Source organism: Sinocyclocheilus anshuiensis, unplaced genomic scaffold, assembly GCF_001515605.1.
Source record: "Sinocyclocheilus anshuiensis isolate Anshui unplaced genomic scaffold, SAMN03320099.WGS_v1.1 scaffold741, whole genome shotgun sequence".
NCBI lineage: Eukaryota > Metazoa > Chordata > Actinopteri > Cypriniformes > Cyprinidae > Sinocyclocheilus > Sinocyclocheilus anshuiensis.
In genome coordinates, this window is record NW_015539867.1 from 357,117 (window position 1) to 375,774 (window position 18,658).

At 37.4% G+C, this 18,658-nt stretch overlaps 1 protein-coding gene across 2 annotated transcripts in view; it reads left to right on the top strand.

The window, feature by feature from the left end:
* mtus2a (microtubule associated tumor suppressor candidate 2a) overlaps positions 1-18,658 on the top strand; it is a 77,722-nt gene that overhangs the window by 34,055 nt on the left and 25,009 nt on the right. For both annotated transcript variants that reach the window (XM_016481412.1, XM_016481413.1), the window contains exons 2-4: positions 6,537-8,600; positions 8,904-9,171; positions 12,361-12,567. In XM_016481412.1, the coding sequence (XP_016336898.1) occupies positions 6,816-8,600; positions 8,904-9,171; positions 12,361-12,567 (2,260 nt within the window). In that variant the 5' untranslated portion in view covers positions 6,537-6,815. The remainder of the gene's footprint in view (positions 1-6,536; positions 8,601-8,903; positions 9,172-12,360; positions 12,568-18,658) is intronic.

Below are 18,658 nucleotides of genomic sequence, written 5' to 3' on the forward strand. Positions count from 1 at the left end.
ACTTTTCTGGACCTTGACAGTGTAATTTACTTGGCAGCGAATGGGACCGTCACAAGCCCCCCGGTTTTCATCCAAAATATCTTAAATTGTGTTCCGAAGATGAACAAAGCTTTTAGGGGTTTGGAACGACACAGGGGTAAGTGATTAATGACAAAATTTTCATTTTGGGGTGGAGTATGCCTTTAATAAGCTTTTCTAGTGTGCTAACATATTGTATAGCCTACTTAACCCTCTGGTATTGTTCATTTGGGGGTCACGCGTGTGTTGTTCGTGGTCAAAACTGACCGAACACCTGAAATGTAACTTTTTTATTTTCAGTAAAATCAATGTAATATATTTTTGTTCCATAATATTTTTTCTTTTTATTTTGTATTTTGAGAGAATTTCATGGTAATAATTTATATTTATGCAATTATGCAATAATTATATTCTAATAATTATATTCATTTTTTCCCATTGAAAATAATACAATTTGTTTCTAAGATTTTTATATTACTTTTCAATTATGGCAGTATTTCATGTTAAAATAGAGACAATGCCTTTAAAATCCCTAACTTTTTTATTTTCAGTAAAATCAATGTAAAATATTTTTGTTCAATAATATTTTTTTCTTTGTTTCTTTTGTATTTTGAGAGAATTTCATGATGTATTTATACAATAATTATGATAATTTTTCCCCATTGAAAAGAATAAATTTTTTCTAATATTTTTTACATTACTTTTCAACTATGGCAGTATTTCGTGTTAAAATTGAGACAATGCCTTTAAAATCCAATTTTTGAAGGCAGATTATCTGGTGGGAGTTAAAAAAGAAAAACATCTGCAATTCCATGGTTTAGCCACTAGATTCCTGTAGCTTATAAATTCGCTAGTTGTTTTTAGGCATAAAGACTTATTTTTATTAAGTTGTGCATTTGGATATATATTTAGACATTCTCAAAGACAACTTTTTGTAAAGGTTTAGATTTTGTTTTGTTTTTTTTGGTTGAAAAAACCTGAACACAGAGAAAGACATTTTGTTACACATAACATCAAAATTCAACAAAAATGTAACAAAAATGAACAGGAATGCTTTATTAGAGGTTAATCAATCTGATTTCAACCTCTTGTTTGAGTCTTCTGGCTCAATTTTGCCATATTGTTACAACCACACCAGTTCATTTGTGTGTGTATACGGGAGCACACATCATTCTCTTCTTCATGTTAAAATAGAGACAATGCCTTTAAAATCCCATTTTTGAAGTCAGATTAGTGCTATCTGGTGGGACTAAAAAAAAAGAAAAACATCTGCAATTCCATGGTTTAGCCACTAGATTCCTGTAGCTTATAAATTCGCTAGTTGTTTTTAGGCATAAAGACTTATTTTTATTAAGTTGTGCATTTGGATATATATTTAGACATTCTCAAAGACAACTTTTTGTAAAGGTTTAGATTTTGTTTTGTTTTTTTTGGTTGAAAAAACCTGAACACAGAGAAAGACATTTTGTTACACATAACATCAAAATTCAACAAAAATGTAACAAAAATGAACAGGAATGCTTTATTAGAGGTTAATCAATCTGATTTCAACCTCTTGTTTGAGTCTTCTGGCTCAATTTTGCCATATTGTTACAGCCACACCAGTTCATATTGTGTGTGTATAATAGTTTGTTGTGTGTGTGTCTGTGAGTGTGTGTAAGTGAGTGTGTGTTTGAATGAGTGTGTCTGTTTTGTACTCTTGATGTTTTAGTGTATAACCCCTTCCTTGGTGTCTGTGTTTTGACTGCATTTTTGGCCGAATTATTGATTTTATTTCACGCATTTGCAAAAACATGCTTTGTGTTACAGTCACACTAGTTCATATATGTGTGTCTATAAGGGAGGTTAAAGTGTGTCTATTTTGCACTCTTGATATTTTAGAGTGTCACCCCTTCATTGCTGTGCACTCTTTTTCTGCATCGTGAATGATTTATAGATTGTACACACAAAAAAGTCTCTGTATATTCATATTTTTGCGCATTTCCCATTATTTCCAATGGCGGTAATTTTTGACTGCGAACAACACAAGTGTGACTATTTTTTTTACGACCATTTCGCTTTTTCGACTCAAGTCCACAATTGTTTTTATTTTGTGGTCACATAGCGACTGCAACAAAAGTCACCGGGTTTCGTACCATTCCGATAAGTATCAATTAAAAAAAAAAAATCTAAACATTTTTTTTTCCAGGTCTAAAATGACCGAACAACACCAGAGGGTTAAGTTGCATTATAGTGAATTCGGGAAAATAAGTAGATTGATAATGAGCATGCAGGACTAGAACATTAGCTACAAACATTTAATAGATTGTTTGTCTTGACTGCTGAGCTTACAGTGTTAGCATGATTTATTTGTTCAGCTCATACCTACACTCTTCACATAGGCTACATATAGATCAAACAAGCTGTAATAGTCTATTAGCATTATCAACGGCACTATCAGGCTGGACCATAGGGCTGGAAATATTAAGAGGTGGAATCATGTTACTGGCGCTAATAACTGGAATGTAAATCCTAGAATGTACTTCCAAAAGCAACCAAAGATCTTGATCCAGGAACAGGTCCTCTTTGTGTTCTGTAGAAAAATAGGAGGTTTGCTCAGCATGAACTGCTTGAGTGTTTTGTAAGAGCTAGAGAGAGCAGGCTTGGGAGTTTGTTATCAGCTTGAAGGCAGAGTGTGTTTAAGTAGAACATGGTCTCAGGACAGAGTTCTCCTTCCTGTCTTTCATCTCCATCTTGACCATGCCTTGCTTTTTAAAGTCAGTGTGTCAATGGAAGACAACCTGAGGCATTCACTCAAAACCACTCGCAACCACAACCTTTTGTTTTTAAAATGGAATATCTATCTATCTATCTATCTATCTATCTATCTATAGCAGGTAAAATAAGTATTGAACACATCACCATTTTTCTCAGTAAATATATTTCTAAAGGTGCTGTTGACATGAAAGGCAGAGTGTGTTTAAGTAGAACATGGTCTCAGGACAGAGTTCTCCTTCCTGTCTTTCATCTCCATCTTGACCATGCCTTGCTTTTTAAAGTCAGTGTGTCAATGGAAGACAACCTGAGGCATTCACTCAAAACCACTCGCAACCACAACCTTTTGTTTTTAAAATGGAATATCTATCTATCTATCTATCTATCTATCTATCTATCCATCTATCTATCTATGTCTATCTGTCTATCATCTATCTGTCTGTCTGTCTATCTATCTCTCAAAAGAAGATATTTTGAAGAATGTTGGTAACCAAACAGTAGAGGTCGACCGATAGTGGATTTTACCGATACCGATAACTAGGTTGGACCACACTGGCCGATACCGATCAATCAACCGATAGTTTTTAAAATGGTAAACGAAAACTAAAACAGCGCTTTACTATTTAAAAAAAAGCAGTAGCAGTACTGAACCATACTTTGTAAATGAATAAACATAAACATATTAATTATTATATTGATCATTAAAGTTATTTCATAGTTTACTAATGTTAAAAAAAGAAACTTTAAAATGTAAAAATATAGCCTATTAGTAATAGTAAATGTTGAAATGAACACACTAGGAACAATACTTTTACAGCTTTCATTAATATTACAAAAGGACTCTTACTGTAAAGTATTACCATTTAATTTCAACAGTCATGCTTAAAGATGGCCATCTTTAAATATCTACACAAAACAACACGTGCTGTTAGTGATTTCCGCCTCTAGAGGCCGCTCTCGTACTGTATAATGGCAGCAGATCCTTCTCAGCCACTCCAGCAACGGACGCAACCCGGAAAACAATCGGCATTGATTTTTGCCGATAACCGATAGTTCCGCCAATCAACTATCGGTGCCGATTAATCGGCAAAACCGATGAATCGGTCGACCTCTACCAAACAGTTGACAGTAGCCATTGACTTATGGCTATGGAAAAAAATACTATGGAAGTTAAACGGATTGTTCACCCAAAAATTCTGTCATTAATTGCTCACCCTCATGTCATTCCAAACTTGTAAGGCCTTAGTTCATCTTCGTAACACAAATTAAGATATTTTTGATGAAATCCGAAAGCTTTCTGACCTACCATGTTCAAGGCCCAGAAAGGTAGTTAAGACATCATTAAAACAGTCCATGTGACATCAGTGGTTCAACCTTAGTTTTATGAAGCTACGAGAATACTTTTTGTGCGCAAAGAAAACAAAAATAACAACTTTATTAAACAATTTCTCTTCTCTGTAAGATTTAAATGAAGACCTACCTTTCTGGGCCTTGAACATTTGCATTGCTGTAGATATAGGGTCAGAAAGCTCTTGGATTTCATCAAAAATTTGTTGAACGAAGGTCTTACAGGTTTGGAACGACATGAGGGTGAGTAATTAATGACAGAATTTTCATTTTTGGGTGAACTATCCCTTTAATAACTACTGTCAACTGTTTGGTTCCCAACATTCTTCAAAATATCTTTTGTGTGCTCACCAGAAGAACATAGGCGTAACATTTTACTTTGGTATTATGTAAATAAACAATTTTGGGATTATCTAGCAAAAATGAAAATCTTACATTGTAATCACAGCAATAATTTAATATACTGGTGATTATTTTATGCACTTTTTATCATAGAACATATCATGCTCGACATTGAAGTTTATTGAACACAATAAATTTGAGGGAAAAAACGCCCCGTTGATATGTTGTGTCAATACCGCTTATATTTATATGTTTGTGCAATTATGGGATTCGCGATATGCAGTGTACCTTGATATGTCTTAATTTGCTGGTGGGTATGTGGGTGGGTGATTTTAGCACTTCATCAGCCTGCAGGATTGTGGGTGGAACTATGTGACAGTCTGGTGCCGCAACGTCAATATGCTTGTTCTCAGATTGTTGCCCATTTAACTGACTGTGATATGGATTGTATGGGCTGTCTCTTTTCCATGGACCTCCTTTCTGATTTCCTGCACAAGCATGTGCACTTGCATCTTACACTTGAAGTGATTTAGTGGTCACTTCTTTCTGTTATTCCAGCATAAATTACTCAAGTCTGTTGGAGCAAAAATCATTAGAATTGATGTGGGAAAAAAGGCAACCTCTCTCTTCTTACAAATCTATGTTGTGATTGATTATAGCCCACCTAAGTCACTGACCACCCACCCACTCTACCTAGCCAGCACCTGAAACAATCCCAACCCCCTTTTCCCTATTGAGAAAATGTCAGAACGCCCTTGCTTTGTTCCTTTTTCTGGTTTGGACTATATAACTACATTACGAAACAGCATTGGCTTTCTGTTTGCATGTCCTTATCATAATTATAGGCAAACAGCTGTTGTGTCAATGTTTTATAGAGATGCAAAAAACCCTACCTTTGATTAATGGTGTATTTTCATCATTTCTACCCCCTAACTGACTGTGACTGCTTTTTTTGTCCCACGCGTGCAGTGTTGTTAATTACCGTTACCGTTAAAGCCGTTTCACACTCTCCCTAATTGTCTTTTTTGTTTTTTTGTTGGGAAAACTTGCACAGTAAGAAGCCAACACATGGGGAAACATTTCTGTCTCATCTTTTTTTTTCAGCAGCACATCAGTCTTTATTTATTCAAATTGGCTTCCTGATTTGGCCATACATAATTCTCAGCAGTGGAGATTTGAAAATTTAATTACTAGAGAAAAGGAGGTACTGCCATCTGCCATTAAAGGACTGAGCCAAACATTTTACTGCTTTGTGTCAATAGACTTCCTATTCATTAAACTGGCTTGTCAATTTGTGGTTCTTTAAAGAGAAACGAATTAGGTGTATGAAACATTACAATGCTTTATTTTGGATTTCCACCCACAGAATACTGTATGTTCACTGTGATATGATGGTGGAGGCATATTACTGTACCTCTTTAGGGAAATATTCATAATTAATATAAAAGGTAGCCTAGTAGTTTGCTGAAACCAATTGAAAAAATATATAAATTTGCCATAGTGGATTTGTCAGTCCAAACTGGGCACTAAATTGAGGTTTTAACAGAGGATGCCATGAAATATGTGAAGAAACGTGAGTAAATAGTCCACTGAGACCATTAATTTGTTGAGGAGCCATAAGTTCTGACTTATTAAAAATGTTGCCAAATATGCAATAATCTTTTTTCTTGTCTCCAGCATTTGTACCTTTTAGTTGAGTCAAATCCGTTTTATGCATTGCTCTGTCAAGAAAAGGTATAAATGTAAATGCACATCTTGTTACTTTGTTTACAGAAGTCGTGCGTGCCTTTAAGCTGTTCTCTATTCATTGAAAACTGCAATGAAACAGCAAACAGCCGTACAAGAGAATTTTAAATCTTGTTCCTTACCTTCAGTATAACAAGAATGATGTTTTGCTTTAGTCAGGAAAACTGAGAAAATAAACTGTGCATTTTTACCCCAAAGGCTGAGAATTTAAAAACTCATCTAAATAAATGCAAATCTTGTGATGGAAATTAAACAACCCATGTGGGATAGTTTTTGCTGAAGCACACTCTGCACTGCTTACAACATGTAATGTCTTATTTTCTGTGCAGGTTTGGCACCAGATGAATGAACAAGGCATTTCAAGGTCCTCAAAGCTGATGTGATGTCATCAAGTGCATTGCCCTGTTAAGAAACAAACAAATACAGCTCAGTTCTTTGGTGGCATCTTGGAATAGAAATGGAAATAATGTGAGATTAAGTTGTGATTCTGCACTCCATCCAAACTGTAAACTTTGAAAGCCTAGGTACAGGCAAGTGAGAGAACAATACCTTTGATGGATCCAGGATTATCGTGGAGCTTTTGAGAGGGAAGCTCAGACTTATACAACATGAATGTGCAAGGAAAGATACAAGTCGGTGAAGTCAACCAACAAGAAGAAATACAGAACGACGACAAGCAGTCTTTGATAGAAACCGTGGAAGACGCCAATGCCAATCAAATCACCAAAGAGAATATTTATTCAGATGACAGAGAGCATGGCAGCCCACTACCCCCTCTGGTGTCGCACTCCGAAGCCCAGGAGAGTATCATTATCTGGGGAACACATGCTCGGTGTGAAGACCCTGAGCTTGAAGAGTTTGAACTGCTGGAATGTCAAGAGCTAGAAACATTTGTAGTGGAAGAAGAAGAACAGGTAGACATGCAGAGTGAAAGAAGCAGAAAGGGAGCAAAGAACTTCAGAGAAAAAGAGTTTTCATCTACAGCCATCAGCACCACTATTGGCTCCCCTTGGAAAGACCACAATGAAAACCATAATGTGGACGGAGATGCAAATGAGAACTCTCAGCCCCTTGACCTCAGGACCTCCAGCTCTCGCTCTGGTGCGAACCGGACTCTGAGAGATGCACGAAGTGGTTCTGAGGGCAATGTCTTTTCATCTTCTCTTTCTGCAGTGACCAGCCTCAGTGGAAGTTTAGCCAGTGCCCTGGACAGTGCAGGCCGTACACAGCCTCTCTCTTCCCAGTCCACCAAGTCTACCTCAGACAAAGGCAGGAACCAGCATCCAGCTACTACCAAGTCCTACATCCACTCAGAGAGAAACAGGGAGCTTCCCAGTGATTTGGACCAAAACCATAACTCTACCACACTGCCTCAGGAACCACAATATGACCGAAGTAAGCTAATGCATCCTTCTTATGGAGCAGTAAAACTGCAAAAATTCCAAATGAAAGCAGAGCAGAATGCTGGGAAAAGGATGTCAACCGAGGTGCCGAAAGGTATGTTGAGGGTGCTACCTTCTTGTAGGCAGCTAGTCCGCCCTCTTTCTACTGAAAAACGACTAACCTCAGGATACCCCAGCATAGACACCCAGGCAGACCAGCAACAATCCCACTCCTCAGAGAAAGGTCAGAGCCATCCACAAGTGCTGCCTACTACTGAAGTCTACAGCAATCCCAACGCAGACTCACAGACACCTCCTAACCAGGCTTTTACACGAGAAGCCCAATGCTTGAAGAGGCAAAGTTCAGCAGATCGTCCTGCAAGTCCCTCCAGCCTAGAAAGGAAGACTCACTTCAGCAGGCGAGCCTACAGCAGTCCGACTAGACCTTTGACACCTCCATCCCCCAAGACCACAAGGTCTCCTCAAAGACAGCCTCCTTCCTCACCCATCAAGACATTACCTTCTCGAGGTCCTCAGCTGGGTTATGCTGGGTATAGCTTGGGCTTAAGAGCCCCAGTTAAAACCACAATCAACACAAGCATTCATAAAACTCCTCCACAGCAGGCATTAATGGAGACCTCCCCTCCAAGCAAGTGCCTGCCAAAACCGAAAAGTGTCCGGCCCAAAATCATTACGTACATTCGGAAGACTCCCCAGGTGAAACCCCAGTCTTTTGAGGGAACTTACGAGGTGTCGTCCTTAGCTACGAGACTCTCAACATACAGCAGCACACAGGCCAAACCAGCGGTCGAAGATCAAGGGGAAGCCACTGTGCTGAGTGCCTCAAATTTACTCTATGATAAGTATCGTCAAGAGATGCAGAAGGTCCGGTTCTTCTCGCCTGGACTCATGATGTCTGGGATTAAGCCACCCAGCAACACCATGCCCCATAAAATGACAGGCAGAGCAGACAGCTTCTATGGGTCTCTCAACAAGCCTCTGTCTGCAGCGGTAAGGAATGCTCTAGACAATATGCTGTTCTCTGGTAAAATGCTTTTATGTCTATTTCTTGGTAAACCTAATTACATGTAAACTCTATTACATTATTTACGTTGGTGAAACCAAGTGCTTTGATAATGTAACAGTGTGTGCGTGTTGTGGAGTATTAACAGACTACTCCCTGAATGCCTTATGGAGGGAATGTCAATATTTTAGTAAGCTTTAAAAATTTAACACTTGTTATCTTCAGTAGACAAGTTTATGAACTACTGGAAGAGTTTATTGACTGCAGCTTAATGTTCTTTGTCAATTTAGGCGGGCAGATCTCCATTAGCCCTTGGGTCTCCAGTTTCTGGAGCCGAGGACCCTTCTGGACCCCCTATGGGAGCACAGGATATGGGGAGTCTGTATCGTCCACCACGAGGCCTAAGACCCCAGCTTGGCGTTGGTGCTGTAAACAGGACTCCCTCTGCAACTGCCAAGAACAGGATGGTCCTAACAGGCCAGCCGAAGTCACCACTGACCCTCAGTCAACCAGTGCAGGCAGTAAACCCGACCACTCAAACCCCTCAGGAACCTCAAGGTAAGATCAATGGTTCACTTTGCATGGCAGAATGAGTCAAATGGTCTTTTTTATGACTGTCATGTAAAATTGAATGCTTCACATGCTACACTGGGGCAAGTTGAATGGAAACCCAAGCCAGAGCAGTCTTAGAATCTGTTAGAATCACCAAGGCTTCATCCTAAGGGCAGAGGTGACTCTGGAGTATTTTGAGATGAATAGATTTAAATGGAAGAAAGGAAGAGAATGCCATATGAAGTTTTTTCATCCCTGTCAGCTATGCATTTGTAATTGTTACAGATAAACTCATCCCAGCCACTAGTCAGTGTAAAATACATTTTACCTCCTGGCATTCAGTTGAATATAAATAAAATTCACATTGTTCTTGTGCCATGAGGGAGTTCTGTCTGAGCTTAACAGTTGCTCTCCATTTCTAAAGCGCACTTCATTTCCTACAACTTTGCCTGCCAAGGTGACGATATTAATTATTTCATCTTAAATCCACTTACCAGCATTGCCATCACCCTCCGTGTTTTTTCTAGAGGGCATCTGTCTATCTGCATATTGTTATCTCACTGAAAACCCATGACAGTCTCCATCAATGCATGCGGATGCCGATTTCTTGCTGTTTGGCTCTGTTTGTGATGCTTTGAAGTGCAAAGCAATTAACAGTTAATTCATGCCAATAACTATGCCTGATCAAAATTATTAACTGTAGTTGAGACATGATATGATTTTTATGGTGTAAAGATGCTTATGCTACAAAAGATAAAGAGACAGTCTAGTGCGTAGGCTTGAGTTTTACGCCTGCAGTAATATAAAACAATTCAAGAGGAAGGTTAACCTCGCCTGGTGTGACTAGACTCTTGCTTGTCTTGCTAAAGAAATCATTTTCCACTGTAGTTATCATCATCTCGTGCTACATTATTTATTCACACCCTCAAACAATGAAAAGATTTGATTCTGGCCACTGGGCTCCTTTTAAACACTATATAATCAAAATCTTCTTGGAAGTTGTCTAATGCAGCGAAGTACAATAAACTGAAGAACAATATTAAAGAATCACCGATTGCTAATTAGGCTTTGTTATGTCTTTAGATAGCAATCACTAAAATCAGAGGTAAACAGACCAGTAGAGTACCATCTTTTTTCATTGTACAATGCATGTTCGTGTTTTTATCAACATGACATATAGTTTAGTAGTATTTCATTTTTCATTGATGTGGTTTATCATTGTTTAAGTGAGGGCTTGTTGAAAGTGCTCTAGTAATGTATTCATGCATTTTAACACTAAGAAATCAATGAGTTCTTGAGCTGCAAGCCATAATAATAAATTTGCATGCAAACACACACACACACACACACACACACACACACACTTCTTATTTATTTCCAGATTGGGAAAATGACAGATTGGGAAAATGACACCCCTTTGGTGTTAAAGGGATAGTTCAAGCAAAAATGAAAATTATGTCAATTTCTGTTTAGCAGAATGTACAAGCTTCTTTTTTCCATACAGTAAAAGTGAGTGGGAACAGCTTTGGTCACCATTCACTTTCATTGTAGGAAAAATAAATAAATAAACACTGAAAATGCTAAATCAAAGCCATGATGGATGATTATTTTGTGTGATCCGGGCAAGTCTGGAAATATGGGGTAGTAGGAACAGGAAGGAATAAAGACGATTGATGGAGAAAAAATCGGAGAGTGAGAACAGCAACACATTTAACTTTAATGATCACCCTCACATGGAGAAGCTGCATGCAATTTCATTAAAGACCTTGATGGCCTGGGCTTGGGGTGGGGGTCGCTGGGGGAAGCGATGGAGCCGGGGCAACTTTGATTAGAGATAAATGGATGAGAGGGTGCTTTGTTGTGTGCATTTGCTTGAGTGTGTATGTGTGCATTTTCATTTGTGAAGAATGTGTATACGGAGTATATTGCTGACATTGCAGTCTAATAAACATCTGAGAATGCGACAGACGAAATGAGAAATCATAGATTGTCATTTAGTAGGCGCTATGCTTTGCTGCAATCACAGGGACATAAAGTCAAGGTGCTTTATCTCTAAGAGCAGGAGGGGAGCATTCTCTCCACCTGCCCCAAATTACGACCTTGGGTTGGGGGAGTCTGGGAGTTCAAAGCAAGCCTTGAAGTGGGTCCCTAAATTCACCCCACGGTAGCTCTTTGCATGTACATATTTATGTATATTTTTCTTCCTGTGCTTTTCCAAATCATAATTTTTTGATTCGACAGCAGAACAGTCCCTGTGCTGCCAGCATTACAGATATCTGATGTGAAGACCTACAGTGCAAAGAACTGATAGGGAAAGCAAAAGACAACAGATATTCATATTAATCCTTATTAATTGTATGTAAACAGCTTTTATCATGCTCACTGGTATAATAATAAGCACATGGGGTAAGGAAAATCCATTACTCTATTCAGTTGAGACCTTTATTAAGCACTGATATCTTAATAATTTGTGCAGAGCTGGTTTTAGAGGAACCAATGGCCTCTTAAACGATTGTCCTTCTGGACTAATTAAAAAAGAAAGAGCTTTTGCAAGAGACAGTAAACTATATATATATATATATATTAATACTACTTTTTTCTTAAATTATTACTCTGTTCAGTTTTATATTAACAATTTTTTGAGCTCATATAAGGATTTTATGAGCCATCTAAGATGATATGTTTTGGCAAGCGTTTTGCATTAAATTAGACTCCCTAAGTGGATGAGAAATGTGACTCATCGCTCTTCTCCATGTGAATACTACAGTGGTATAGATGTTGATGAATGGCCATGACATGCTGTGGTCAGAGCACCTCTTTATGGTTTTTTCAGGAGCTTTTTAAAGTGATCTTTACCTCGCACCAGAGAGAGGTCGTAAAACACTACAGTTTTTCTCTCTTTCTATCCTACTGTGAGTCTCTTTTAGGCTAGTCTGCTTCGTAATAGTTCATTCTAATAGTTCACTCACTTTCTTTGTTCTTTGTGTTCCAGCTGTTTCTCAACTGAATCAGTCATGTGATCATGTATGCCTCATTTTGTCACAGCAGTATTACAAGAGTATGTTATACATAGTTGACCTTCATATTGACATATACTAGAAAAGCAGTATGTGACTTTTATTTCCCAAAGCTCTATTTTACAAATGGTGTTTTTTGAGTTAGTCTGAGTACTAATCATAGTTTTCTTCACCTCAGATCAGAGAAAGTCAGTGATGACTGGGTTAGCTGCTAAATCCCTCCTGCCGAAGCCAGCTCAGTCTGGCCTGCGTCCTCCCGGTTACTCGCGCCTCCCGCCGGCTCGTCTGGCCGCCTTTGGGTTTGTTCGGAGCTCTAGCGTCTCCTCTGTGTCCAGTAACCACTCGACTGACAGCACTTGGAGTGACCCCTGCCGACCCGCCTACTGTAAGTTACTGAAGCACAAATACTATACATTCAGATTAATAAATGCAGACTTAAGTGTACAGTGGGGTCTGACATTGTCCAAATTGAAAATGTTTTTAAAATAAAAAAAAAAAAATTAAATATTTTTACCACTTAAAATATGTGTTTTCTTTTTTAATATATTCTAAAATGTAATTTATTCCTGTGATGCAAAGCTGAATTTTCAGCAGGCATTACTCCAGTCTTCAGTGTCAAATAATCCTTCAGAAATCATTCTAATATGCTGATTTGCTGCTCAAGATACATTTCTTATAATTATTAATGTTGAAAACAGTTGTGCTGCTTAATATTTGTGTGAAAACATCTGTTGTTAAAGGAATATTTCAACCAAAAATGAATATTCGGTCATTAATTACTCACCCTCATGTCGTTCTAAACCCGTAAGACCTTCGTTCATCTTCAGAACACAAATTTAGATATTTTGATGAAATCCATGAGCTTTCTGATCCTCCATAGACAGCAACGCAACTGCAATGTTCCCAGGTCCAGAAATGTAGCAAGGACATCGGTAAAATAGTCCATGTGACATCAGGGGTTCAACCAAAATTTTACGAAGCTACAAGAATACTTTTTTTGCGCAAAAACAAAAATAATGACTTTATTCAACCATTCTTCTCCTCCTCATCCCTTCTGCCACAGCACGCCGCTATTGTGGAGAGAGTATCAATGCATGCACGTTCTGCTGCTTACGTTAAACACGCACATGCATCAGCATGCACATGCGTCGTTTACATGCAGATGACAGAACGCATGCGTCGTCATACTCTCCACAATGGAGGCGCGCCGCGGCAGACGGGATGAGGAGAAGAAGAAGTGTTGAATAAAGTTGTTATTTTTGTTTTCTTTGGGCACAAAAAGTATTCTCGTAGCTTCGTAAAATTACGAACCCCTGATGTGACATGGACTATTTTACCGATGTTCTTGCTACGTTTCTGTGCCTGGGAACATTTCAGTTGCGTTGCTGTCTATGCAGGGGCAAAAAGCTCTCGGATTTTATCAAAAATATCTTCATTTGTGTTCTGAAGATGAACAAAGGTCTTACGGGTTTGGAACGACACGAGGGTGAGTAATTAATGACAGAATTTTCATTTTGGGTGAACTATCCCTTTAAGGATTCTTTGATGAATAGAGAGTTTAAAAGAACAGCATTCATTCGAACTAGAAATCTTGTAACATTGTGAATGTTTTTTCTGTCACTTTTAATCAGTTTAATGGATCCTCACTGAATAAAAGTATTAATTTCTTTAAAAAAATCAAATAAAATCTTACTAACTCCAAACCTTTGAGCACTAGTGTATGCAAATTTGTGACACTGATGATGTAAAAGCCTTTGTATAAAAGGCCGGTTGTCATTTAAACAAAAGACATTATCATATTCATATCTTTCACTCTAATTGCTGTCCTAAAAAATTTTAATGTATTAAAAATAGAAGCCCTTTTGGACCACTGAACATCTGTACACACTATGTCTAAAGTGCCTGTAGCTGAGTGCATTGTTATGCAAGATCCCTGAAGTACAGTTTACATAAAAGGGTAATGCTCCACTTTTTAGAGTTAATTATAATGCAATTTGCATAATTTTATTAACTCCGCCTACAAGCAGCATGCAGGTCTCCTTTCATTAATATATTTTGCTCATAACTTCATGCTCTAACATGGAATCATGGGATATTCAGCACAATAGATGAAAAGCATGAAAAAGTGCAGTATTTATTTGTTTATTTTTAAATCAGACTTTTTTTAGTTGGCCTTTGCTTTAGGTCACGAAAGAAACTTTGCGTTTGATCCGAGTGGGCTTCTTTCATAACTACCTCCGTGAGTCAACACGAATAATCCTCAGTATGATCACAGCTGCTCAGTTCCGCTGAAGTCGATTCTAGTCTGCTCTAAGAGGGGGCTGTCTTTGAAAATTGGCATCTGCGTGCGTCGCATGTGTTTTTAATGCGACCTACATAAGTGATGTTGGCCGGTTTTCTCCTGGTAACAGTGACGTGGCTGCAGATTCAGACATCCGGAGTTGCATGCGTCACTGGATGAGTTATGTCATCAAGTCTTTTTATCCTGAAATCACTTGGGAAGAGGAATCTTTCACCGTTCACAGTCCTGTATGTATGGAGCAAACAGATGCATGAGAGAAATGCTGAGAAAAAATAAGAGGGAAGGAGTCGGTGTGCCGTGTTCTGTGTTGCAGCGGCCCCAATAGCTATTTTGTATACATTCATTTTGTAAACATGAATTTTAAAAAAGGACAGCACACTTGTGAAATGATAAAACATCAGATAAAATGTTGGTAACACTTTTTTTACAGTGTCCTTGTTACACATGCATGTACTTACTATAGTAATAATAGCATATTATGCATAATTACAAACAAACTAACCATAAATCAAACCTAATTCTAACCCTATAATAAGTACGTTAATTAATATTACTTAGTAATTAATTGTACATTTACGTTGTATCAAGGACACCTTAAAATAAAGTGTAACCAAAATAGTCTACATAAGGAATTAACAAAAAGGATGTTTATATCTTAATCAAAAGGTCATTTTTCTGAGAAAAGATAATCTGTGTGCAGACAAGTATTATTTTAATATATATATATATAGTGTGTTTGTGTTAAGTATTATTTTCGTATTTTCGTATGTATATTTGTATTTATCTTTGATTTATTTTTATTTTGGTTTCAGTTTAGGTCATTTTAGTACTTTAACTTATCTATTTCAGCCAAGACAACAAGATCAGTGTGTGTTAATTGAAGTTTTCTTAGTATTTTAATGTTTTAGTACTTTTTCATAAAGTGCTTTTATCATTTTTATTAGTATTTTTTTTATATTTCTATTTTAAGTTATTTTTAAATTCGGTTTTAGTTTAGGTAATACTTACGTACTTAAACTTATTTATTTCAGCCAAGATAACACATTTTTTAAGTTTACATTTTTTCATTTAATATTTATATTTTAGCTTTATTTCTGTTACCAAAAACTATTTTTAATAGATTCAATAAAAATTTTAGTTAACAATAACAACACTGATGCATATACTGTACCACTGAATTTGGAATATTGTTATCTAAAGCATAACATGCAGACATTACTAAGTGTCAAAATAATTTTGGGGCCACTGCAGATATAATTGGGGTCATTCCAAACAGTGTTTTGTATCTACAAAATTTCTAACATCATTTATCTCACCATAGTCATGTCCTGACATACTGTGAGTCTGTTATTATAGAACTCATTACTGACATTTCCGTATTATTCTTCTTTGAAATTGAGGCTGTAATTCACTCAGTGTGCATAATATTCAGTCAAGTTTATTTGTACAGCGCTTTTCACGATACAAATCATTGCAAAGCAACTTTACAGCAAATTAAGTTTCTACAATATTTAGTAGTAGCTTATCAGTGGTGACTGTCAGTTAATGTACATATGGCAGAAATGTATGGAAAAATCAATTTAAGACGTAATAAAACAGACGATGAACACTATTAACAGCAATTATTATATGATGCAATCAAACTTATAGCAAAATGTGGTAGTTCTGTATGTTGTTTCAGGGTTGGCATCATCTGAGGTCCTCTGAGGGGTTGGCATCATCTCTTCTCAGGTGTTCTGGATCCAGACTGAAGCTTGTGTAAATCCTAGTTACCACGGGATGTCAATCCCGTGGCAAAAAAACAGAGAAACAAATAGAGACATAATTAGCGTAGCTGCTGTTCCAACCAAGCAAAATTGATTTGTTTAACCCAAACTAAAGAATAATAATGTGCATTTGATCAGATATAACTGCAGTACAAGATTATGAGATGCATTATTTGAATGCTTGGCCAAAGAGATGTGTCTTTAATCTAGATTTAAACAGAGAGAGTGTACAGCACAGTACAGCCGTGCGATCCATACATGCAATGCCTGTACGTTTCAAATCTAATTATAGCCATCGTATTTTCACAATCCTTCCACACTATTTAATATGTAAGTCAGAGGTGCAAATGAGGGTCTCTCTCTCTCTCTCTGAAGTGTTGAATGTGCTACAGGGCTGATTTCAGATCTGATGGTGTTTCGACTGCATATTGACTATCTGGAGGCCTGGACCCAATACAAAAAGCAGTCAAACACTAGATAAAATTATTAGCCTTTAGCTGTGACTGAGAATGTGACTATTATTAGCAGATGTTAATGATCTTTGGGTATGTAAATATTACAGTGGAGTATTATGGCACAAGTGTATGAATTTTATGAAGAGACTTTTCCCCCTGTGTCGTGACCACCTGTCCACTTAGGTAAACAAGGGCATCTGCAGGACATGTGTATATGTTACCGGTGTAATGCCTGACTGTTTTTGCCTGAGCTTTAGGCTCAGTGTTGAATCAGTGTGACATATTGACCTAGGATTCCTGTAGATACCAGAAACCTCCCTGCTGGCCTGGACGTCACAGACAGTTATTGATTTCTCAGGTCTGACTGATTGAGGCTAGTCCACTTGTAATTGGCTGAATTGGAGAGTGTGAATGATGGTGGTAAATGCTACTGGACTTATTAAGCTGTCGTCAGTGTTTGAGCTGCCGGATAGGTAGAGCGGCAAGTCAATATTTGGCTCTCATTTTCATCCTCGTGTAGAGGCAGCACATTAATTGGTTATGCTTTAGGAGAAGAGATCTGTCACATGGCCTTTGTTAGTCTCATGTCATGGCTTGATTTTGTCTGAAATATCGGAGGAAACTCTTAAAGGGATAGTCGAGGCAAAAAAATACAATTCTGTTTTCTAGTCGTTTTACCTTTATATGCATACCTCGGGTCTTTAGCGAGCCAGGACATCATTCACTACCCTCTCCCTTTTTCATTTTTTAAAGTTAGACATCAGCTCTCTTAGTATTCCTCAATCTATTCTAATCTAAAAAATATATATAAAAGAATGTCTGTTTTCTGATTAATTTTTGTAAAAAGTGTATAGGGTTGCTAGAGACCTGAGGTATGTAATAGTGTAAGTATATTTTTTCTGTGCAACAAGAATTAAATATCTGAAGACTCAAAAAGTGCAATTCACTTTTCTTCCTTAAGGTGGCACTGTTTTATAGACAATGATGACGTGATGTTTCACTCATAATTACCACAGGCATAAAACAAAAGAATATCATCTGCAGAAATTTAACTGGCTTCAATGGCTTTACTGTAGAACAATTACTGTACGCAGTGAAATATAAATGCCACTGGCATTTAGGTGGATGTGATGAATAAGCTGTCAGCGATCAAAATATAGATTTTTGAAGTCTTTGAAAACAAAAATATGGTTGAGATTGCGAATATGAACCAGATGCTGAATGTACTTGGAAAGTGCGCTCTAACAAACTCTTTTCAAAAGGTAATGAAATATGCTTTATTTTATTCTTTTGTAATTGTTATTACTTTTATTTTTATATTTTCCATTTTTATTTGAATTTTAGTGCAAGGTTTAGTCATTTAGTTATGTGACTTTGTCATTTTTTTTTTTAAATTACATTTAGCTCTAATTATTTTTTTCTTTCTTAGTTTTAGTGATTTTAGTTTTTTTTAACTTGTTTCAGTTAGTTGCCAAGGCAACATTTCTAATTTTTGTTTTTTTTTTACATTTTTAATTTATTACAAAAATATATAATTGTTATAATTGCTATTAATATTTTATTTCAACTTTATTTCAATTACCAAAAAATTTTTTGTAATAGTTTTAGTTAACAATAGTAACGTCTCGGTTACGTATGGTAACCCTCGTTCCCTGAAGGAGGGAACGGAGACGTCACGTCGGATGACCGACGAATTGGGATCTCGCTTAGAGAGACCAATCTACTTCGAGTTTAAACTAAACGAGCCAATGCACACTGGCATGCGATTATTGCATCCAGCTGCTGCTGATCACAGCGTGAGTATAAGTAGGCAGCAGATGCAGCGCATATTCAGGTTTTCGCTGAGGAGCCGAGCCGGTGACCCGGCCACTCAACGGTGGTACAGGAGCTGTGGTGACGGGACGTGACGTCTCCGTTCCCTCCTTCAGGGAACGAGGGTTACCATATGTAACC